This window comes from Silurus aristotelis (genome assembly GCF_946808225.1).
Source record: "Silurus aristotelis genome assembly, chromosome: 5".
NCBI classification, from domain to species: Eukaryota; Metazoa; Chordata; class Actinopteri; order Siluriformes; family Siluridae; genus Silurus; species Silurus aristotelis.
This window is the reverse complement of record NC_139578.1, coordinates 25,506,348-25,530,030: the sequence shown is the minus strand read 5'-3', so window position 1 is coordinate 25,530,030 and position 23,683 is coordinate 25,506,348. Positions and strand designations below refer to the sequence as shown.

Below are 23,683 nucleotides of genomic sequence, written 5' to 3'. Positions count from 1 at the left end.
TGAGTTTGTCTAAGGTAACATGAAAAGACAGAAGGATTTAAGGCAGCCTACAGAAGATCTGTGGTTAGTTTTCTAAGAGGTTTGGAACAAACAACCTGCTCAGTTTCTTTAAAAACTGTGTCAAAGTGTACCTATAAAAAGTGATGCAGCAGTTTTGCAGGCAAAGCGTGGTCACAACGAACTTTGTTTGACTTGAATTTCTCTTCGCTTCATTTATGTTCTGTTTTTCCAATTTATGTAAATAAAGCATTAAGTCTGCTGACTGTTAGCACTGTAACATTACATCATTTATCTTCATAGTTTGGGTGAGATAGGCTACTATTCTAGTGCATAGACAAATGTGCTGTCAATATGTTTATTTGCGCTCTCTCTCTCTCTTTCTCTCTTTCTCTCTCTCTCTCTCTCTCTCTCTCTCTCTCTCTCACTCTCTCTCTAGGTTGTGGTTTAGATTTCCACAAACGCTGTGCAGCGATGTTGTCTAATGACTGCTCACGTGTGTACCGGCCATGTGGCCCCAGTCTGTCACTCTTCCCTCCCTCACGTCCCCGTTCAACTTCCCTCAGCAATCACTCTGGAGGAAGTCTAGAGGAGGTACCACATCCTGTCTAATAAAGCAATGTTGCCCTTTTTTGACATTTTACTCAGGAATGCTATAAACCACCTGGTAATTCTACAGGTAACAACATTTTCCTTTACTCACACTCGTGTTTGTGTTTTCTTTCTTTTCCAGATCAGTCTTTCCAAGCCGTCACGCTCTCGGCCTCCATCGTGGGTAGACAGGCCTGTGTGGTTAGGAGTGTGTGATGGAGGCAGACCCATGGTGCCACACACCTTCCACATCCACACATACACCAAACCCACAGTGTGTCAGCACTGCCACCGGCTGCTCAAGGGTTTGATCCGGCAAGGCCTGCAATGCTCCGGTGAGTCCTGCAAACATCTCTAGGTCTGATGTCCAGGTTAAACACAGTCTGGTGTATCTTCCGCACTCTAAATGTAAAGCTTAATTTGCAAATACATTGTGGCACAGAGAAACTGCAAATTTTGGAACTAGGTCTTGGTGACCCTAGGCTGTGGAACCAGTGCGACCTCGTTTAGTACCCTTTGCCATTAGTGCTAATAGAGCAGTGAAGTGGCGCTCGCTGTATAACCTTTTAAAAGATGTGTGTGCTGTGCAAAGGAAATTACCAGGCGCCCAGATGGTGTTTAACGACCTCACTCCACTGCTCTATAATAACTAACAGCAAGGAGTTCTAAATGAGTTCGCACTGGATCTAAACCTTTACATACACCCCAGAGTCGCCAACTGCTAGTTCCAAAATGTCCCCTTTCCCTGCACAGCCCTGTATTTTTGAGAATATATTACACCAAATTATCAAAAATATTTTGCCTGTATTTAGAGTTCAGCATCTGTTCTTCAATCAGTAAAACTTGAATTAGTAATGAACTAAACACTACAGTAATGAAGTGAGCTAATGGAAGAAAGTAGTGAAGGATATATTTGATGCAGTGTGACTCTAGTCTCTATAGAGGGCTGTTTGTACTTTTCTGAATTGCCTTGTCCTTTTTTTTGTAGACTGCAAGTTTAACTGTCATCGCCGATGTGAGTCGCAGGTTCCACCAGACTGTAGAGTGGAGCGAACTAATGGAGAAGGTTTGACAAATTACTCAAATTACTCAAAAATATGCACACACATATTGCAGGGGTGTAACGATACACTCTGGTCATGATCTGATACAAAACACTGGATTAATGATTTGATTTAATGCATCTGAACAGAATTTAATGCTCTATACAAGAAATCGTGTGACTGAAAAGACTGCAAACGTTTAATATTGAAAAAAAAAAAAGACATGTACTACGTGTACTTATCAAGTCAAGTCAAGTCAAGTCAAGTTTATTTGTATAGCGCTTTTCACAACAGACATTGTCTCAAAGCAGCTTTACAGAAAACAACAGTGAAGGTGAATGGTGTGCGTTTGTCCCTGATGAGCAGCCGTGGCGACAGTGGCAAGGAAAAACTCCCTTAGATGATATGAGGAAGAAACCTTGAGAGGAACCAGACTCAAAGGGGAACCCATCCTCATATGGGTGACATCAAAAGTTTGGTCATAAATCTTTCAACAATACAGAACAATTTGTGATCATCATAGATCCAGCATCAGCTTCTCCATGCCAGGGCCTTTAAACACTCGGCATCTACTTCTCCATGATCATCCATAGGTCCATAATCTTCACGAGGTGGGACGTGACTGGAGCGGGCCAAACCTCAGGATGCCTCGGGATGGGGAGAGAAAGAGAAGCAGTGGAGAGGAATTAGCGTAGCTGCTGTTCATGATATTAACAGCACAAGTTGATAATGTGCATGTGATCAGATGTTCTGGAGCACAAGGTTATGATGTGATGTGTGTGATGTGTGTTATGTGTAGGCTTTGCTAAAAAGATATGTTTTTAATCTACACTTAAACTGGGAGAGTGTATCTGAACCCCGAACACTGTCAGGAAGACTATTCCAGAGTTTAGGAGCTAAATGTGAAAATGCTCTACCGCCTTTAGTGGACTTTGCTATTCTAGGAACTACTAGAAGCCCAGAGTTTTGAGATCTCAGGGAGCGTGGCGGATTGTAGCGTGTTAAAAGACTGGATAGATACATGGGAGCCAAACCATTTAGTGCTTTATAAGTGAGTAGCAGTAGTTTGTAGTCTATTCGAAACTTAATAGGAAGCCAATGTAGGGACGATAAGATTGGGGTTATATGATCGTATTTTCTTGACCTAGTAAGAACTCTTATCCTAATAATAATAATAATAATAATATTAATAATAATAATAATAAATGTGTAGATTCTCCCTGAAAAAAAAAACGATTGAATAAGCAAAGTCTCTGCCCCATGAAAGTGATCACTCGATACCAAATAGCTCAAAAGAAACAATAGAGGTCCAAAATGGCTAAAATGGCGGATTTCTGCAGCATGTATTTCTGGCACTGTAGAGCACAAAAGCAAGGAGATTGTGTTTTTAGAAACGCACATCAGCCATTAAAAAAACATTATAGCATCAGTGTGTAGAGGATTTCTCTCTATGATAGAAAGTGATCATGTGACCAGCATGTTCTCTATGTATATTTGAACTTTATGGGATGTGCAGATCGGGACTTCTTGTGTCCAAGCAGTGCATTTGCATTAAATGTAGAATTATTAGATGATGATAATACACATTTCTATGATGCACATCATCACAATTTTACATTGTAAAACAAATCAGTTAAAACCCTTTCTCTGAAATAGGAAATATAAAAAATATCTGGATGTTGCAAACCCTGGTCTGGCTAACAATGCATCCAGAGCATATTAGTGTAGCCATGCATGGTTGTAGTAAATTATTTTTGCTGAGCAGACCGACCTCACACACTCTGTTCTTCCACCATCTCGCACGCAGAGAGCAACTCCACCCCAGGGCCTGAATCTGAAGAGAACATGGCTGTGGTAACAGTCAACGCTATATATGAAGAGTTTCCCTTTAAAGCACGCCCTCCAGTGGAGGAGGAGTCTGCAGAGCTCCCGTCAGTCGGGTACCAGCACACATCATGGACTCTATAATACAATTATGACATTTAGAGTTTATACAGTGTATCATCTCTTCTGTAGCAGCAATACATTCTCTTTTCATCATTCTCTCCGTCCATCTCGGTGTGTCTTTCAGCCCGTGTTTCAGCAGTAATATCCCCTTGATGAGAGTGGTGCAGTCAGTTAGGCAGAGTAAGAGGAGATCCAGTGGGATACTGAAGAAAGGCTGGTTGCTACACCATACCAATTTAGATTCTCTGGTGAGTGGACACACATCTACACACACAAGCAAGAAGCAAACTCTGGGTAAAATCGTGTTGTAAATGTTAGATAATGCACAGCAATTTCTTTGTGTTCTGCAGAGGAAAAGGCACTACTGGGTTCTGGATGGGAAAAGCATCACGCTCTACCAGAACGAGAACAGCAGCAAGTTCTACAAGGTGCTCCATATTCCCCCTGTACAACACACGACCTTTCAGATCAGTATTATAGCGTATACTAGTGGGTTATTTAATTCTCAAATTCGATTGGTCAATAGGTGGTGAGGACTTTTTCTTTTTCATAATACAGCAATATTGCTAAAAGTCAAGAGAGTGATTTTACCGAATGGTGACTTGTGTTTTTAAAGCACTCGATTGGAAGTGTAACAGTTTTATAAACAAAAAAAATTTAATGTTTAGTAAATGATATGTTAAATAATGTTTAGCCAAACATGTTGCATAGTCATGTCAATTCAATTCAGTTCTATTTGTATAGCGCTTTTAATAATTGAAATTGTCTCAATGCAGCGACAGACAGACAGACAGACAGACAGACAGACAGACAGACAGACAGACAGACAGACAGACAGACAGACAGACAGACAGACAGACAGACAGACAGACAGACAGACAGAATAAATGAATGAATGAATGAATGAATGAATAAAAGAAAGAAAGAAAGAACGAACTTTATTGTCATTGCATAGTAATTAAATTCAAGTAATTAAACTTTGGATGTAATCGTGTTAAATTTACCTTCACCCAAAAAGACCCAAACCTGTTCCAGCATGACAGTACCCTTGTGCGCAAAGTCAGCTCCTGAAGATTTACTTTGGAGTGGTATATCTCCTGCTATAGGGCTCTAAACCCTATCAAAATCCTTTGGGATGAATGTGAACACTGACTGCATTCAGGCCTCCTTACATCACCTACATGGGATGGGATGATAAAAAAAAATCACACAAATACCATGGTTAGGTGTCCACAAACTTTTGTGCATATAGTGTACCTCTACGTTTATAAGAATATGTTTGCTGTGTAATATGTTTAACCCTTTTGTCCCTCCTGTTTGCCGTACAGGAGCTGCCTTTGTCCGAAGTGCTGAATGTTCAAGGCTCGTCTCAGCTAAGCGTTCCTGTGCAGCCGGATGACACTGGACACTCTTTTGAGCTCCTGACCAGTTCTGTGGTCTACTGCGTGTTTGCAAACACAGAAGGAGCCGCCTGGGAGTCGGCCATCAGACTTGCGCTCATGCCTTTACAGAGTGTCTGCATTGACACGTCGAGACCTCCAGGTTTCTATCTTTCTCGCACACAGATCATTTATGTCAATTCATTCATTCAACTTTTAATCCAGATGTTTCTATATCCAGTGGTATTATTATGCTCTAATGGAATCCTAGACAAAAAGCAACATACACATCTTTAAATTTTAAGCAGCTGAGACAAACTTATTTCTAATATAGCAAACAAGTAAACTCAGAAATAAATAAATATATTTATATATGCAGCTGTGCCAGTAGCTCAATCCAGAATTCATATCAAAGCTGTATAGGAATACACTCATCCTGTTACCCTGTTGTTTCTGTAGTAGTAACTTTTTTGACATGAACCAAAACGTTGTTGTTTACCACAAAAAAAGTGTTTTGGTTTATTTTTAAACATGGTGCAATTTTCTATTAGAGTCAGGGTTTATGTCAGTGGCAAGGGTCAGCAAAAGGTTTACCAAGTATAATATTACAGGAAGTAACTCACTTGAGACAGAAATAGAGAAACATGTGACATTCTTTATCGTTGCAAAATATAATTGTTGAGAAATGTTTGTGGTGAGGAAAATTCTACTTAATAGTATTATCCATTCAGGGTCACATACAGTAACACCAGAGGTTTAAAAAAGTACCTTATTATTTATATATTATATATTATATTATACTTTACTTAAACTATAAATACCTTACGGCAAAACTTTCTTCATTACCAGTTCAAAGTCACCAATTCCAATATGACTTGATTAAAGGTTTTAAAGTAGCTAATTTTGAACAGTACTTAAGTATTTGTCTCATGTTGAAGGCTGAAAGATGCACAAGTCCTCTACACTGAGACAGATGTTTTATTTTAGGTTTTATTTCCTAAAACACAATCATTGTGACAATCTCAAAACTGCATTACCCATAACATAAAAAAAGACACAGTAGTAAAGCAACCTTTCAAAAAAGGGATCTTTAGTTAACTAATAGAAGAAACATGAGTATTCGATGGACAAATAAATTAAAAGTAAATCAATTTTGAAAAACAAATATTCAGAGCTGAGTGTGGTTTAATGCACCTCTCAGACAAGGGGCAATATTTAGTTTTTACTTCAACAACAACTGGTTCTCAAAGCTTTTGGAATTGATTCGAGCTCTTTTTTGACTGAAAATAAGGCTGAGTTGCTCAAATGTCCCTCGCAGGCAGCAGATGCAGGCAGGAGGGTGTTGTACCTTAATGGCATCTTCAACAAAGGTGCAAAATGTAATTGTAAATGTAATAATGCTCATTGTCAAAGCAAAAAGAACATCTATTGAATCATAAATGTAGTTGACTAGAGAGAAAAAGTTGCTCATTTCTTTCTCAAGTAGCAAGTACATTTACTCAAATACTTTACACCACTGTATAACACCATCCTGACATTGATTATAGCATTGATGTGTTTCACTCATTATTTATATTACAGTATACAATATTAACAATCATTACATGTATTTCACCATATCAAAAGTCCATACTAAGAACAATTGATTTTAATTTGCACTTTTTAAGCCCAAAATGTGAAAATTTATTTTTATCTTTTAGTTTTTTGAAAGAACAGAAACAGAATAACGTTTTGCTTTATTTATCTAGATGATCAATCCGTCAGTCAAGAAATCCAGGTGAGTATTCACTCTTGTGTAGATATTGCAGGAATACCCTGTGCTAACACTGCATGTGATAACACTGCGTTGTGTGTGTGTTTCTCAGGATATTAGTTTGCTGTATCAGATTTTCTCTGATGAGGTGTTGGGATCAGGACAGTTTGGAGTGGTGTTTGGAGGTAAGGGGTTCATTCAGAGTGCAAATTTTAAATAAGCTATATTATATGGATAAAAGTTAGTGGACACCTGAGCATAAGATTGGTTTGTGCTTTTGAACATATAAATGCACATTTAGTCTATATTTTGCTGTTTGAAAAACCTTCACACTTCCGGGAAGATGTTCCACTAGATTTAGTAAAGTCAGGTACTGTAGGTGAGGTGAGGAGGCCTGAATGCAGTCAGCATTCACATTCATCCCAAACCTATTCAACAGGGTTTAGAGCTCTAACCCATGAAACGCATATCTTCATGGAGTTTGCTTTGTGCACAGGGGTATTGTCATGCTGGAACAGGTTTGGGTCTCCTAGGTCAAGTAAAGGGAAAATTAAGCGTTAAATCAAAAGACGGCCATTTACAATTGTGTGCCTCCAACTTTGAGGAAGAACCACAAATATCTGAAAAAATCAGGTGTCCCAATACTTTTGTCCATATCGTTTATACGGTTAGTCCATTAGGATTTGAGCATAGACAGTGTTGTTTGTGTGCAGGTACTCACAGAGAGACGGGTCGACCGGTGGCCATTAAGGTCATCGATAAAACACGCTTCCCGGCCAAGCAGGAGAGACAGAGCAAAAACGAGGTGGCCATCCTGCAGGTTTGTTGACTAAATGTGTTGTTTTTAGTGAAATTGGTTTGACAAAATAGTTGATATATTTCGTGTGTGTGTGTGTGTATGTGTGTCCAGAGACTATCCCATCCAGGAGTCATTGTACTTGAAGGCATGTACGAGACACCTGAGCGCACTTTCGTTGTCATGGAGAAGCTCCATAGCGACATGCTGGAAATGATTTTGTCCAACGAGAACGGGCGACTTCCTGAACGCATCACACGCTTCCTTGTCATGCAGGTAGCCACGGAAACCATGGAAATCAATGCAATTTTATTTGCAATAGAAAAAGATATCAAATGTTTAAACTGAGGAAATGTACGAAGAATTAATACAGAAATGATTCTGTAAGGAAAATCACTGCATGGGCTCATTAGTACCTCCAGTAGTCATTGTCTGTGAACACATTTTCATCATGCCATCCACAAATGCAGGATAAAGTTTTATTATGCAAAGTAGTCATATGTGAACATGATCTAGAGGTGGAAATTAAACTGTTCTACGGACAGATGAATCAAAATTTTTAATTAAAATCTCTTTGTGAAACATGGACGCCTAGTCCTCCAGACTAAAGAGGAGTGGGACTACCTGGCTTGTTATCAGTGCTCAGTTCAAAAGACTGATTGTAAATGAGTGCATTAGTGCCTGTGGAATGGCCAGCTTCCACATTTGGAAAGGTGCCATCATCGCTAAAAGGTATATACAGGTTTTAGAACAACATACGCTTCTGTCCTGACGATGGCTTTTTTTGGAAAGGCCTTTCTTTTTTTTTTAGAAAGTCAATGTTAAACTGCATAGACTTTACAATAGCACAGTGGTAGAGTCCAGGTGCTGAACTGGCCTGCATGCAATCCAGACCTTTCACCAGCTGAAAATATTTGTCGCATTATGAAACAAAAAAATACAACAAAGAAGACTCAGGACTGTTAAACAGCTACAAACTGTGTCAGACAAGAATGGGACAACATTCCTGCCTCAAAATTCCAGCAACTCCTCTCCTTAGTTCCCAGATGTATAGGGACAGAAGACGTGATGCTACACAGTTGTAAACATGGCTCTGTCCTAACCTTTTTGAGACCTGTTGCAGCCATCAAATTCAAAATTACTTTGTTTTTTCCTTAAGATGGTAAATATTCTCAGGTTAAACATTTTATGTTTTTTTTATTTATTTACTAGAATATGGATTTCAGAGATTTACAATGTTTTTATTTACACTTTGAACAGTGCCCCAGTGGTAAACACAGTAGTAAACATGGCCCTGTCCCAACTTATTTGGAATTGGGGTTGTACAGTATATACAGTATAACTGTACTAAATTATAGGATTTTTCTATATTATCATACTGCAAACCTCCATGCATTTTATTACCTGTATGTTTTGATGATGATGGTGATGCCATTAGTTGATATCTGTGTGTCTTTTTGTTTGTGTAGATTTTGGAGGCTCTGCGCTACCTGCACATGAGGCACATCGCTCACTGTGACCTTAAACCTGAGAATGTGCTGCTCTCCTCACCCGATGCTTTCCCTCAGGTGCGCTTCCTGATTCTCACTCGAATTTACATGAACATGTGCTGTCATCAGAACAAGACATCTGATTGTCTTGTGCTGAAATGTACAGATGTTTCACTTTTTTATCATGCTATACAGTAGGATATTGGATAATTATACAGTATAATTGGTATTATATACAGTAAAATAAATATATATATATATATATATATATATATATATATATATATATATATATATATATATATATATATATATATATATATATATATGTATGTGTGTATGTGAGTGTGTGTGTGTGTTACATCCACATCAAGTGTCCGCATCTGTGTTTTAGGTAAAACTTTGTGACTTTGGTTTTGCCCGGATCATTGGTGAAAAGTCTTTTCGGCGCTCGGTGGTGGGCACACCCGCGTACCTGGCCCCCGAGGTGATCAGCAGCGACGGCTATAACCGCTCCCTGGACATGTGGGCTGTTGGAGTGATTCTGTACGTCAGCCTGAGCGGCACATTTCCCTTCAATGAGGACGAAGACATTCACCAGCAGATCACTAACGCCGCTTTCATGTACCCTCGTCACCTATGGGCGCTCATTTCTCTCGAGGGTCAGTGACCCTACACGTGAACAAACATCTATGGATGAATCAAAACTGAAAAGTGAAATTCATTCTGGACTTTTTTTTTTTTTTTTCACACAGCGGTTAATCTGATTAACAACCTGCTGCAGGTGGTGGTGCGGCGCAGGTTCAGCGTGGGGAAAGCCATGGGACATCCCTGGCTCCAGGTAAAATCACTCTCTATTAATCCTGGTTTCTGTGATATGAAGGGAGTAACAGATGGCTGATCATAGTCAGTCCTGAAAATCTATAAATCAGCTCATGTTCAGTCTCAAACCTATTACATCCTGTATTTAAGAGTATATCAGAGTAACTAATAACTTCCTCAACACTTATAGAACTTCATCGCCAGGATTCATAATTGCACAGCAGCGCACCCTTGTGGAGAATCATTTAATTTCCTAAAATCTGCCAAGAAAATAAAACTAAATAGCTGAAAGTATTTCAGATCTGCACGCGATTCAGTGTGTGTGTGTGTGTGTGTGTGTGTGTGTGTGTGTGTGTGTGTGTGTGTGTGTGTGTGTGTGTGTGTGTTCGTTCAGATAACCACTATGACTGATTTTCCCCACGTTTTAGTTTGTAAATGTGATGATGATGATGTGTGTGTGTGTGTGTGTGTGTGTGTGTGTGTGTGTGTGTGTGTGTGTGTGTGTGTGTGTGTGTGCGCACGTGCAGAACTTCCAGCTGTGGTGTGACCTGCGTCAGTTTGAGCAGCATCTGGGTCGGCGCTACCTCACTCACGAGTCGGATGATGAACGCTGGAGATGTCACGCTCAGGAGAAAGGCCTCAGCCTCCCTTCTAATCTACAGACAGAACAGGGACTCTAACACACACACACACACACACACACACACACACACACACACACACACACACACACACACACACACACACACACACACAATGTACAGACTCTAGTGCCCTGACCTGAAGTACATTTTATACACACTGACTCCTTTGACACAAACACACACATGCTGTACGTGTACCATTATATGACCGAAGGTTTGTGGACATCTCACCTTCAGTCATTCGTGTTTGTGGAACATCTCAGTCCACATTTCTTCCCCCTTTCGCTCTTGTAAGAATCTCCACTCTTCTGGGAAAGCTTTCCACTAGATTTTGATTGATGACTTTGCAGGAGCATCATATAATCTGTACAGGAAACCCAGACTCGAGATTTTGATGCGCATCAGTTAATCTGTGAAGGAAACTCGGACTCGAGATTTTGAGGCATGACTTTGCAGGAGCATCAGATAATCTATACAGGAAACTCGAAATCTTCCACTTCCACCTTCAACCACAGAGTTCATGGAGCTCATTTTGAGGACAGTTATGTCAGGTTTTGTCAGGCTGCAACATTGTTCAGGTTCCTTTTAGTTCCAGTGAAACCTGTTGTAATGCAAAGACATTCTGGACAAATTACAAATTTCCAACGATGTTTGTGTCTCCAATGTGGAAAACGTTGAACGTCTTCAGGACAGAGGAATTCACACATTCTGATTTCACTGTAACATGTGACATGCTGTATTTACATTGTTTGTTTGTTTGTCTTGTTAACTTAAAGAAAGAGAAAAACAGAGGCTGGTGAAGGAAGAACTGCTTATAGCTGCTAAATGCAACTGGTACAATGGACTTATTCTAAAGACATAAAATGTGACTATAATCGGATCTCATGCATCTTCCTCATTAATAAACATCTGGCAAACCAGAATCGGGTTGTGAGTAATTTGCACAGTAGGTCGGATCTGGTATCATTTAATGTTATTTTGAGATGAAATGTCTACTTTGTTAACATGCTCTTAAATAACCTTTAAAACCACTGGAGTTGACAGAACAGCAAATGTAGGCTATAAAGTCAATCCACATTGTATGTGACTTATCACCTTTTATGTGTAATAACTTTTGAATAAAATACACAAATAGAATGAACATCTCTTTGTATGTATTAATCCCACAGTTGTTGCAAATGATTAAACAAAGATGAAAAACTATTAAGAAAATATTTGTATTTATTAATTGCTTGAGTATAAAGAAATATAAAATAATTCAGCTATTTAAACTGAAAAATTATTTATACAAATGTTACGTTTAAATAATTGTAATTCTTTGTAATTGTTACCAAAGGTGCTTCAACTAAGTCCTGAGTAAAGGGTCTGAATACTTATGTACATGTGATTTAAATATATATATATATATATATATATATATATATATATATATATATATATATATATATATATATATATATATATATATATATTGGAGGACAGCTGGAGATGTTTCTCATCAGTGCCTTGGGTGGTTCCATGAAATTCGGGAGTAAGAACAGAAGCTTTGAGGATGGATTTGGACTGTCATTAATGTCAACAGTCTGCTACACTGACTCAGGACTACAGTTTGCTTCTGATCACCATCACTGTACCCCACAACATCTTTAATCTGCAATAAATGGACATTCGATGCAACCCAGATGAGGACTGGTTCCCTAATGAGTCTGGTTCTTCTCAAGGTTTCTTCCTTATGACATCTCGGGGAGTTTTTCCTTGCCACAGTCGCCATCGGCTTGCTCATCAGGGACAAACCTAGACTTATAAAGAACATCTTATTCATTTTTATCACCAATTTACCTGTGTAAAGCTGCTTTGAGATTGTTAAAAGTGCTATACAAATAAAAAAAAATGAATTAAATTGAATTATATATATAAAAAACAGGGCTTTTGGTTCGGTACACGTGTATAGAATGCAGTCCTTTGTACGTGTGAAACGTAGCTACAATCTGAGTTTCCTCAGGATTTTTATTTTATATATTAAGATATTAAGTGTCAAACGCAACTATTATTAAACTTACCATAAATACAAACACAACGTACACAACACTGTCAGGAGTGTAAAACAGAAACTATCGGTAGCGCAGTGTCACTGTGGCTACACACTCTGTACCGGAAATAAGATTTGTTTTGCACATGCATGAAAACACTAAAGAATCGATTTTGCTATCTTTACCCGCTAACCAGAAAGCTTGCGGCTAACACTAGCGCTATGGATTCTTTAGTGTACATATATATATATATATATATATATATATATATATATATATATATATATATATATATATATATATATATATATATACACAGTGTTGGGCAACGTTACTTTTAAAAGTAATGCATTACAATATTGAGTTACTCCCCAAAAAGTAACTAATTACGTTACTTAGTTTCTTTTTATGGAAAGTAATGCGTTATATTACTTTTGCGTTACTTTTGCATTACTTGTATCTCTTTCACGCCTTACAGGTGTAAAAGGTGTAATATAGGTAATTGCCATTAAGAAATAAGTTATATTAGAGCAAAATACATTTCTTGCATATATTCAACATTATACACACACACATCTGTAGTGCTGTGCTTTGCATGCAGATGGTTTTTTTTTTTTTTTTTAAGTGGTATTTTTTGCAGTTGACAAGAGCTTTTCACCAACACATAATCTACACTTAACCAGTATTCCTTTCTCCTTTTCCTCCACTATTTCAAAATAATAAGAACACTTCCATCACAGTAATGTAATGCTCTGGTTTGCCATCTCCGCTTCTGACCAGCTTCTGTTCCCGCTGCTCAAATGCGCGATTCTACGTGACTACGTTCATTTTAATTCAGTATTTCTTTTTTTATGCAAAATAATTTAACTGAAAAGTAACTCGCATTACTTTTTTCAAAAAGTAACTCAGATATTAATGTGTAAATTTATAAAGTAACGCGCTACTTTACTCGTTACTCCAGAAAAGTAATATTACGTAACGCACGTTACTTGTATATATATATATATATATATATATATATATATATATATATATATATATATATATATATATATATATATATATATATATATAATTTACCCAAGCAGGGTGAAAAAAAGAAAACTGTTGATGAACACAAAAGTTAATAACAAACTGCTTTAATAAAAAAATAAGAAGAAATTTCATGTTTTATATTTCTTCCGGTGTATGTACAGAACCTTGAATTTTGTGTACCGTGACACCCCTAATGTGAAATGTAAACCATTTTTGTGGCGTGACTGTGAGGAAACGTGATTTAAGAAAAAAATTAAAAATTAAAAAAAATTTAATATATACACACACACACACACAGAGAGAGAGAGAGAGAGAGAGAGAGAGAGAGAGAGAGAGAGAGAGAGAGAGAGAGAGAGAGAGAGAGAGAGAGAGAGAGAGAGATCCAGCTTTGTTCTTTCCTCCTTTATATGTTCAGATGGACTTTTAATTGTGTGCAACAACAGCGGAAGCGGAAGTGCGTGTGTTTGGACTCAGTTGTATGTGTGTGTATGAGAGAGTGAGTAGAAATGGAAACTAATCGAGCTGCAAAAGTGAGTGTTTTTCTCTGTGTGCACATTAATTATAAAGTGCTGTTAATAATAATAATAATAATAATAATAATAATAATAATAATAATAATAATAATAATAATAATAATACACCGACAAATAATATATCGAATATAAAATATTTACTGATCATCTCGTCCTGATAATTTATTATTTATTCATCTATACACTTTAATGATTATATGTTATGCCATAAATATCCCAGACTACATTTTGCACTAAGCCTTAGTGTTTGTGTTTCCTGTGGATTCTGTGAGGATTTTACTAGAACTAGTGCTCCTTCAAGGCTCGATCCTAAATAACACTGTCCTCCCTACACGTGTTCACTACATAGGGAGGTAATGAAGGATTTTCTACAGCCTGTAGTACACTACATGGCCTGTAGGGGTTTCGTTCGGTTATTTGTTACTCTCTCATATAGAGTACGGATGGGAGATACCAAGTCCTTTTAATTAGGGGTTCAATCACGTAGTGTTGAAACCCTGTTGTTATTGTTGGGGTTAGTATTATTATTATTATTATTATTATTATTATTGTTGTTGTTGTTGTTGTTGTTGTTGTTGTTGTTGTTATTCCGCCCTAAAACTGATCGTGCAGACCAGACTGTAAGGCATAGAGATCAATTTGAGGGGAGGGTGACAAAGTATTAACTCAATTGCCTATAGGGGGCGCTACAGTAAAAAAACTAACATTTTTACAAAACGAAGAAAAAATTGTTATGGATGTCCAAAACCTACTTTTGCGAACTAGTCCTAAGTTTTTTTGAACCATCGGAACCAAATCAGTGCAGAAATATTCCCTGGACCGTGATTATAAATAATATATATATATAAAAAAGAAAGAACTCGCCCCACTTTTGCAAAAACGTTACAAATATGCATTGCCACTTTCAGTAAAATGGCTAAACTTAAATAATCAACGCGGATCTTGACCACTTGGTGGCGATATAAGAGGGAACAAAACAAAAACGGCTATAACTACGCAACCGTTAGTCCAATCGACCTGAAAATTGCCATTCAGTGTCCCTGTCCAATGTGCCACAAGAGACTATGAGGAAATTTGCATATCTAAAGAAAACATGGTTACCATCAGCCAATAAGTTTGGAGCATCTATTCCACAAGGTTAACGAAGGTTGATCAGAACTAAACATGGTGGGCACGTTTGACTCGGTGCCCTAAAGGACTGTAAGAATTTTTAAAGAATTCAGCCACTTGGGTACAATATCAGCTTATTAAGTGTATAAATGATTTTATGTTGCATGATTTTTTTCAAACCTACACTTAATGTTCATATCATTTGATAGATCACTTCATACTGAGCAACTTTGCCTCCAGGATCACTGCTGTCAATCAAATTATTCATTCATTATTCGCAATAGTGTTAAAAAAAAACCTTTTGCAAACTTCTTAGGTTTTTTTGTTTAGTCTCGATCAAACCACTGCTACACAAATCTCTGAACTCTGGATTGAGACTTATAAAAAGATTTTTGAATTGTAATTTAATAAGGGGTGTGGCCAAATATACCCCAAAAATATAAATCCTAAACAAAAACACTTTTCAAAACTCAGTGAGAGTATAATACTTAACAAGCATGCAAAGTTTCATGGAGATCAGATGCTATATTAGGCTATATTAGATTAGGTGCTATAACAGTTAAAAAGGCTTCAAAAACACAATTTTTTACCTGAAAGTGTGCATATATTTACACAAACACTAGATCATGAAATCATATAATAGATACAGATTATTCTTAACAAGCATGCAACATTTTATGGTGGTGCTATAACAGTCATAAATGTTCAAAATCAATATATATATATATGCGCCCCTGTGCACAAAGCCAGCTAACAGGAAGATATGCTTTCCATAGGTTGCTGCTACAAAATCTATTGAACACCTTTGGGATGAATGTGAACGCTGACTGCACCCCAGGCCTCCTCACCTCACCTACATCACTACCTGACTTTACTAACACCCCTGTAGCTAAAATAGCACAAATGTCCACTAATCTCCAAAATCACATTCTAAAATCTAGTGGAACATCTCCCCAGAAGAGTGGAGGTTATTCTAGTAGCAAAGGGACGTTGTTCAGAAAGCACAATGAATCTTAGACTGGGGTGTCCACAAACCTTTGCGTACCGATCGATCGTGTACTTGTTTGTATGAACGGAAGAGGAAATAGTTCCTGTTCATGTTAAATATGAAACTCGCTCATTCAGAAAAAACACCAGGATGAAAGGAATTGATAAATCGATCAAGGTATTATTAAGGTTCCATTTGTGTACCACTTCAGTTGTGTGTGTTCACCTGGGATGGTGAATGAATAGTAAAATGACGGTAGGACAGATGTCAACTTAGTAGTAACACAACAGCAACATAAAAACCTCTGTCTAACATCTGGTGGAAGGTCTTTTGTTTTATTTGAGACAGCTTATTGTTCTTCATGATGCTGAATAACTTATTTATATTTATGGCCTTTAGCAGACGTCCTTATACAGAGTGACTTACAACTGAGCAGTTATGGGTTAAGGGTCTTGCTCAAGGGCCCAGCAGTGGCAGCTTAGTGGTTCTTGGGATTTGAACTTATGACCTTCTAATCCAGAGTTCTATGACTTAACTTCTGAGCTCTGGAGGTGACTTCTGATAGCACTAGGGTTGTGTCATGAGACAACACTATTCATCAGGGCAATTTTGGAAAGACTTCTTTTGTATGATGAAGATGAATTGTACCGCATGTTTGAATAGATCTGTATTTTCTAACAAAAGCACTGAGTGTTGATTTTCCTTCTTTCAACCTGCCTTAAGTTTCCATTTGGTAGGACCACAAAATGCGTTGGAATGCATGGGGTGTACATACTTATGCAAGTGACTGGCTTATTAATAGATGAATTTCTGATTTCCTGCCTGTCCGTAGTTGGAGTTTGCGGTGCAGATGACCTGTGAGAGCTGCGTGAGGGCTGTTAAAGGTGTGCTTGAGGAAAAGCCTGGTGAGTAGCGATGTTCTCATTTCAGTCTGCATTTCAGTCTGAATGTACAGTCTCATTTGGTTAAATAGAATATAATACAGGGCTGCACAGAAAGTGTAGAAAGTAGAGGGGATGCTCTCTCTCAGCTTCAGACTTTGCTTGAATGGTCCTACCATCTTATAGGGTACAAGAAAGACATGCATCCTGATTCTTCTCTGTTCTGGCATCTCTAGGTGATGGAATGAACTTTCACCCGAAGTCCGAACAGCTAAATGTCTAGCAGTCTTTGGAAGACTTCTAATGGCTAGAGGTCGACCGATTAATCGGTTTTAAAGATTAATGGGCACCGATAGTAGATTGCGGGAACTATTTGCTATCAGCAACATCCATACTGATAGTTTTTCCAGGTCTTGTCTGTTGCTGGAGTGTTTGAGACGGTCATTACAAGAGCGGCATCTAGAGGCAAATCACTGACACTACATGCTGTTTGTTTTTATACGTGAGACTGTGTACTGCATGGAGAGCGCTATATTTATTTAATTATTTATATATATTAATTTCCTTTAGCACATTCTCATGATTCAGTACTGTTTTTTTGTGTAATTAAGTGCAGTACTATTTTGCACTTTTATCCAGGAGGCATCGGTTGAATAATTGGTTGATTAATCGGTTATCAGAAAGTACGATCCAACCTAGTTTTCGGTATCACTAAAATCCAAAACCTTCAATAAAGACCCAGCAGCAGCTCTCTTATCCGACCAAAGTATGTGACAAAGACTTTTCTTATTCAGGAGATCAGCAGTATATATTTATAATTTTAACCATTTAGGTCTTTTACTGTAAACATAGAACCGTATGATGAGTAGTTTGGGTAAACTCCTGGGGATAAAAGCTATTTAAAAAAAATTATCCAGGAACAAACAGGAACAAAATGTTACATGTTTTTTCATTTAGTATTGATAAGCTTCAAACACTAGAGTCTCATTTCCTGACCAATGTTCAAAAAAGTGTTCCTGCTCAGTTTGAGTGAATATATAAGGTGTGTATGTATTGCAGGTGTGCAGTCGGTGCAGGTGGATTTGGCTCGAAAGGATGTTTTGGTTGAGACGACACTTTCTACTCAAGAGGTCCAGGCTCTGATTGAGAGCACAGGCAGGAGAGCTGTACTTAAGGGCATCGGGGGATCTGAACCAGGTTCGGCTCTTGTCTCCTCTTTTTAATTACAAGCCCTAGCTCACAGCACAGCTAAAAGATCAGAGCTGATAGAGATCTTTTCTAAATGTCACTAATTATGCAAAGTAGTGGATGATCAAGTTCTTGCTAAATCCTGACAAAATTAAGATTGTCAGTTATGTTGGTTGAATCCTAATCTGTTTTTTATTTGCGTGTGTGTGTTACAGATCTGGGCGCAGCTGTGGCTATGCTGAGTGGGGCGGGGCCGGTGCAGGGCGTGGTCCGGTTCCTGCAGCTCTCTGAGGATCGCTGTTTGATTGATGGCACGATCGACGGCTTGGAACCCGGTCCTCACGGCCTTCACGTGCATAAACTTGGAGACCTCTCACAGGACTGCATGAGGTACGGTGACCTCTGTCACTTTCACCTTACAGATAAGAAAGGGAATGTGAGAAGCGGTGTGATATATTTAGGGTGTAACGGTACACATATTCATACTGAACCGTTCTGGTACAGGGCTTTCTGTACGGTGCACATGTGTACCGAATGCAACCCTCGTTTTACGTGCGGAACATTTACAACAATTAAAATCCGAGTTTCCTCACGAACATGATAAGTGCCGGACCACAGGTTTGGAAACAGGATTTTTACTGCGCATGTGAGAAATGCACATGTCCATTTTGAAAAGATTTTTTGCAAAGAATTGATTACTTCTTTTATTGTGAGCAACTGCAACCAAACAATTAAATGAATAAACGATTCTGATTCTAATTCCGTTCATTGCTTTTATTAAGAAAGTATCGAATTTTCATTTGCATTCTTTTTGCCCTTAAAAGGAGAAATTCCTGAAAATTCCTGAAAAATCGAGGGAGTGAATGAATGAATGAATGAATGAATGATGGAAGGAATGAATTTATTTATGAATAAATAAATTGAAAAATAAATACAAATATCTTGTGTTATTTAAATGCAGACAAAGTTAAATTTGTTAAAGTATGCCGAAATAAGTACAACAGTTAAGTACAACATATCTTTAAAAATTAATTCGAAAATGTAAAAAAACAAAACAGTAACAAACACACATCTGAATTACCCAAATGGGGCCTAACAAATGTAATTTACTTAATTAATTCAATCCATTTATTACATTTTATTTACTCAATTTATTCAAAACATAAAAAAAGTGTATTCCATTCATTTTATTTTATTTATTTTTTTATTTTTTTTAAATCAGGCAGTTTGTTTTAAATTGTTTTAAAATATAAACGGCCGATGTTCACAAATATTAATAATTAAAATTGACTCTCTCTCTCTCTCTCTCTCTCTCTTTCTTTCTCTCTCTCTCTCTCTCTCTCTCTCTCTCTCTCTCTCTCTCTCTCTCTCTCTCTCTCTCTCTCTCTCTCTTTCTCCCTGCTTATCTTTCTGTCTCTTTCTGCATGTCTGTCCATCTGTACTTATGTCTTACTCTCTCTCACTCTCTTTTTTTTACACACAGTTGTGGTGAGCACTACAACCCATTTAAAAAGCAGCATGGAGGCCCACAGGACCCAGAGAGGGTACGTTTACTTTTAGCCTTGCTTCTTAAAACAAGACGCCAGCAGCGATATCATGTTAGAGCAGGATATTCATGCTAATTTAATCGGCCAGTCCCTCAGCATAAAACACGTTTCTCCTGTGTGGAGTGTTCTGATGGTTTGAATGAGCTCAGCAGCACTGCTAGTCGTGTGTCTATCAGGTTATTAGTGAGGTGCACTGCAGGGTGGGAAAGGAGCAGCTGTGTAATGAATGGAGGTGTTTGTGTGGTACAGCATGTTGGCGATTTAGGAAACGTGCAGGCGGGAGCAGACGGCAGAGCCACGTTCAGGCTGGAGGATTCGCAGCTGAAGGTAACTCGCAGACAAGCAAAAGAAAACTATAGATAAAAGTACAAATATATTAAAATGATGAATATTTGCAGCCTGTCACTGAGGTATTGCTTTTAAATCTTACCTGCTTAGTGTCCTTTATCAGTCATTTCAGTCTCGTTTTACACTTACGGTCTCATCGACCTGTCCCTCATGGCGTGTCTCTGTGGACAGGTGTGGGATGTGATCGGGCGATCACTGGTGGTGGATTCAGGAGAAGATGATCTGGGAAGAGGAAATCACCCTCTGTCTAAACTAACAGGAAACTCAGGAGAGAGGTGATGAGACACATTTTTAGAGCACAGTTCTCAATCATTTCTCAATTTCTACACTCAGCAAGATAATACAATGCATTTAGAGTGTATTCAGACCCCTTTCACTTCACCCCATTCAAGCAAACCAGGCACCATCCCAAAAGTGAAGCATGATGGGGGAAGCATCATGCTGTGGCAGTGTTTTTTGTAGCGGGGACCTGGCAACTTGTAAAGTTTGAGGGACAGCTGAATGGAGCAAAATATAAAGATGTCCTCAATAAAAACCAGTTGCACAACACTCAGGACTACAGTCTGGGTTGAAGGTTCACCTTCCAAGATGGCGCCGGTGAGGTCGGCTGCCGTCACGACTGCTCCGGCTATGTTTTCTCTTTTTTTGTTTATTTTATACTTTTATTTAAGTAGTTATATTCTTTTATTTTATTTTATTTATTTATTTTATTTTATTTTAATAGTTTTTCTTATACCTTATACTTATTTATCTGCCTCCTTTTCTTTCCCCCATCCTATTCCCTCATGCCGGACCATCGTATAAAAACATTTCACTACATGTCGTACCCTGTATGTATGTGTATGTGATGAATAAAATTTGATTTGATTTGATTTGAACATGACAACAACCGTAAACACACAGACAGGCGAATATGGATGTTCTTAAATGGCTGGGCCAGATCCCTGAAATAAACCCGATTGAACATCTCTGGAGAGACCTAATTGTGGCCACTGATGGTCTCCATTGAATCTGACCCAGCATGAGAGGATTTACCATTAAGAATGGCAGAAAATCACTAATCCAAATGTGCAAAGCTGCATACCCAAAAATACTCGAAACTGTAATTCCTGCTAATGGTGCTTCAAGTTCTGAGTAAAGGGTCTGAATACTTTTGTACATGTGATATTTTAGTTTTTGTATTGATAAAGAATTTCCAGAAATTTTTTGATAAGGGTTTGAATACTTTGCGAATGCACTGTATATCTTGGATAGAGTCAAATGTAGCTACTGTTTCCTTTTTTTTAATAAAATTGGAAACATATAAATAGGAAAACATACAATTTGACTAATTAAAACAAAATTAGAATATCATTTTAAAACCTATTTGTCTATTTTTAAAGTGAAGTGAAGGGGTGCGAATACTTTTGGAATGCACCGAAGACAGAAAAACAGACAGACGTATAGACATGTGCAAATAATAGCAATTGTGCAAAGTGCAGATAAAAATGCAAATCTATATACAGCATGTATACACGTTTATTACTGTTTACTGTCAGTAATATTCACTGGGAAAACGACAGAACATAAATAGGACATGTTTTTTTTTCTTTTTCTATTGTCACCATGTACATCCTGTTGATTCTTGATTCCGTCCTTTCTCTCCTTTTTTTTTTCTCTTTCTCTCCCTGTATCCCAGGCTGGCATGTGGCATAATTGCTCGCTCTGCCGGACTCTTTCAGAACCCCAAACAGATCTGTGCCTGTGATGGAGTCACTCTATGGGAGGAGAGAGATCGCCAAATAGCAGGCAAAGGACGCAAAAAAGTCCCAGACACTCCTTCGGCCAGTTTATGACCACGTGACCACTCATTGTACCAATGATGAATGATTGACAGATTAGCACTTAAAGGAGAAGAGACTCTAAGACCAAAGAGATAACTGGTTACTAGTTAGTCATTTCTAGTTTCACTTTGCTCTCATTGTGCCTCATATTCAAATACATGTAAAATGACTGTGGTAAGTGTAAAGGTAGAAAACAGCTACTTTTGTTCCTGCAGTTATGAGTCACTGATGTCTGACCAGTTAAATACAAAGCCTTCTTACAGCTTTAAGGAGGAAAAACCCCAGCTGCTTTCAGTTCGGCTGTATTTACCAATTCGTAGCATAGTTCCCCAAAGACCTGTGTTTTCCCTTTATTTAGAACACACTTATGAGAGTCGAAACGCAGTTGTTGAATTCATTAAACGATAAATATTTAATATATATGACACCAACTCCAGGATCTAAAACTTGCAATAGAAGGAGATCAGAGAAGATTTTACTTATTGAGTTTTATCTCAGTTGATCCAAAGCATCTTACTGTTTTTCATACTTTTTATGGATTCCATATAATATAATTCATATTATATGGATTCCATATAATATGAATTATAGAAAAAATAAATCCTTTCTGATCAATCAATTTCTGCTCTTCCAGTTTTAAACAATCTGTTCTTTTCCAGATTTAGGCAAATAAGTCAAAATGTTTGGTTTGTTTCACACGTAATAATCAAATTTACGCTCTGTTTTTTGTGATATGTTAATGAATGAGGTTCAAAAAAAGAAAAAAGTTTGCACTTTTGTCAATAGATTCAATTCAAGCAACATAATTTTCCTAGAAAGCATGTGCTCTCTGTGTAGGAGGGGGAAACCCTTTGTCTGCTGTTAATCACAGTGACACTATCCAATGACAGGCAGCTGTGAGTTAATGTATGTGGAAGAGGGCAGATAGCACTTTCTTCTGTGTGTAGTATAAATAACAGTTTGAAAAGCTGGATGTCTCAGATAGACTTTACCCTTGAAGAGGGGTAGATGAGGGAGAGGTGGATGATGGATGGGAATTTATAGTCTAATTTATAGCCTAATTTCCACCACTGGATTTTATTTCACGACTGACGTCAACCTGAAAACCAATTGAAAGACTCTCTATTAAAATAATCCATTCTAAATCTCATAATTGTTTGTTAATAATATTATTGTTAGTTTCCTGAGAGTGTTTATAATTAAGGTTTTATTTATAATTTAGATTTTTGTGTCCTTAGACACTGAAGTTCGACTGAAAAATATGTTGTGAATTCATTAATCATTAATTAACTCATTCATCAGATTTGTACCAGAAGGTTTTGAGGTTTATTAAAGTTGAACTTGCAAGATTTATGCATTTCTAATGATTGTTTAAATGTAATTGGAATGTAAAATTTATTGGGATTAAATTTTTTTTTATATAAAAAAATAAAAAAATAAATAAATGTTTGTGTGTGTGTGTGTGTGTGTGTGTGTTTGGGGGGCGGGGGGGGATATCCTATTTCTTGGTTATCTGGTTTCGCCTACGCTTCCAAAAGCATACTCAGAACGAGCTGTTCGATCAGTGTGTGTGTGTGTGTGTGTGTGAGAGAGAGAGAGAGAGAGAAAGAGTGTGTACATGGTGGTCTAAGGTGGACTGGTGTCTTGTGAAGGGTGTATTCCCACTTCAGACCTCTTTCTCACACACACACACACACACACACACACACAAACACGGCGTTTCTCGGATCAACTGATC

General features: G+C 37.8%; 2 protein-coding genes across 3 annotated transcripts in view; both read left to right on the top strand.

The window, feature by feature from the left end:
* The window catches only part of prkd4 (protein kinase D4), a 28,984-nt gene extending 17,381 nt beyond the window's left edge, over nt 1-11,603 (top strand). Inside the window, exons 5-20 of one of the 2 annotated variants that reach the window (XR_014533834.1) lie at nt 437-591; nt 731-923; nt 1,577-1,654; nt 3,439-3,571; nt 3,703-3,826; nt 3,929-4,006; nt 4,907-5,120; nt 6,706-6,734; nt 6,823-6,895; nt 7,424-7,530; nt 7,621-7,782; nt 8,976-9,074; nt 9,391-9,658; nt 9,752-9,837; nt 10,346-10,828; nt 10,868-11,603. Coding sequence is in view for 1 of the 2 variants with exons in the window: in XM_083542708.1 (XP_083398834.1) it covers nt 437-591; nt 731-923; nt 1,577-1,654; nt 3,439-3,571; nt 3,703-3,826; nt 3,929-4,006; nt 4,907-5,120; nt 6,706-6,734; nt 6,823-6,895; nt 7,424-7,530; nt 7,621-7,782; nt 8,976-9,074; nt 9,391-9,658; nt 9,752-9,837; nt 10,346-10,498 (1,952 nt within the window). In the remaining variant the exon portion in view is untranslated. Of the gene's footprint in view, nt 1-436; nt 592-730; nt 924-1,576; nt 1,655-3,438; nt 3,572-3,702; nt 3,827-3,928; nt 4,007-4,906; nt 5,121-6,705; nt 6,735-6,822; nt 6,896-7,423; nt 7,531-7,620; nt 7,783-8,975; nt 9,075-9,390; nt 9,659-9,751; nt 9,838-10,345 lie in introns of both variants that reach the window. The other variant, XM_083542708.1, reaches the window with a different exon arrangement.
* Nucleotides 11,604-13,965: 2,362 nt separating this feature from the next.
* On the top strand, nt 13,966-23,378 carry ccs (copper chaperone for superoxide dismutase). The gene is made up of 8 exons (XM_083540902.1): nt 13,966-14,057; nt 16,991-17,063; nt 18,099-18,236; nt 18,443-18,617; nt 19,711-19,771; nt 20,024-20,101; nt 20,294-20,397; nt 21,801-23,378. The coding sequence occupies exons 1-8, from the start codon at nt 14,034-14,036 to the stop codon at nt 21,955-21,957; spliced, it is 810 nt and encodes a 269-aa protein (XP_083397028.1). The 5' UTR covers nt 13,966-14,033; the 3' UTR covers nt 21,958-23,378.
* The last annotated feature ends 305 nt before the right edge of the window (nt 23,379-23,683 follow it).

What these genes read in the sequence shown, in the direction of transcription:
- ccs (XM_083540902.1), top strand. Translation starts at nt 14,034, where the DNA reads ATGGAAACTAATCGAGCTGCAAAA. An exon ending in AAACTAATCGAGCTGCAAAA is followed by an intron (nt 14,058 to 16,990) that starts GTGAGTGTTTTT and finishes GCCTGTCCGTAG; the next exon opens with TTGGAGTTTGCGGTGCAGAT. An exon ending in CATCGGGGGATCTGAACCAG is followed by an intron (nt 18,237 to 18,442) that starts GTTCGGCTCTTG and finishes TGTGTGTTACAG; the next exon opens with ATCTGGGCGCAGCTGTGGCT.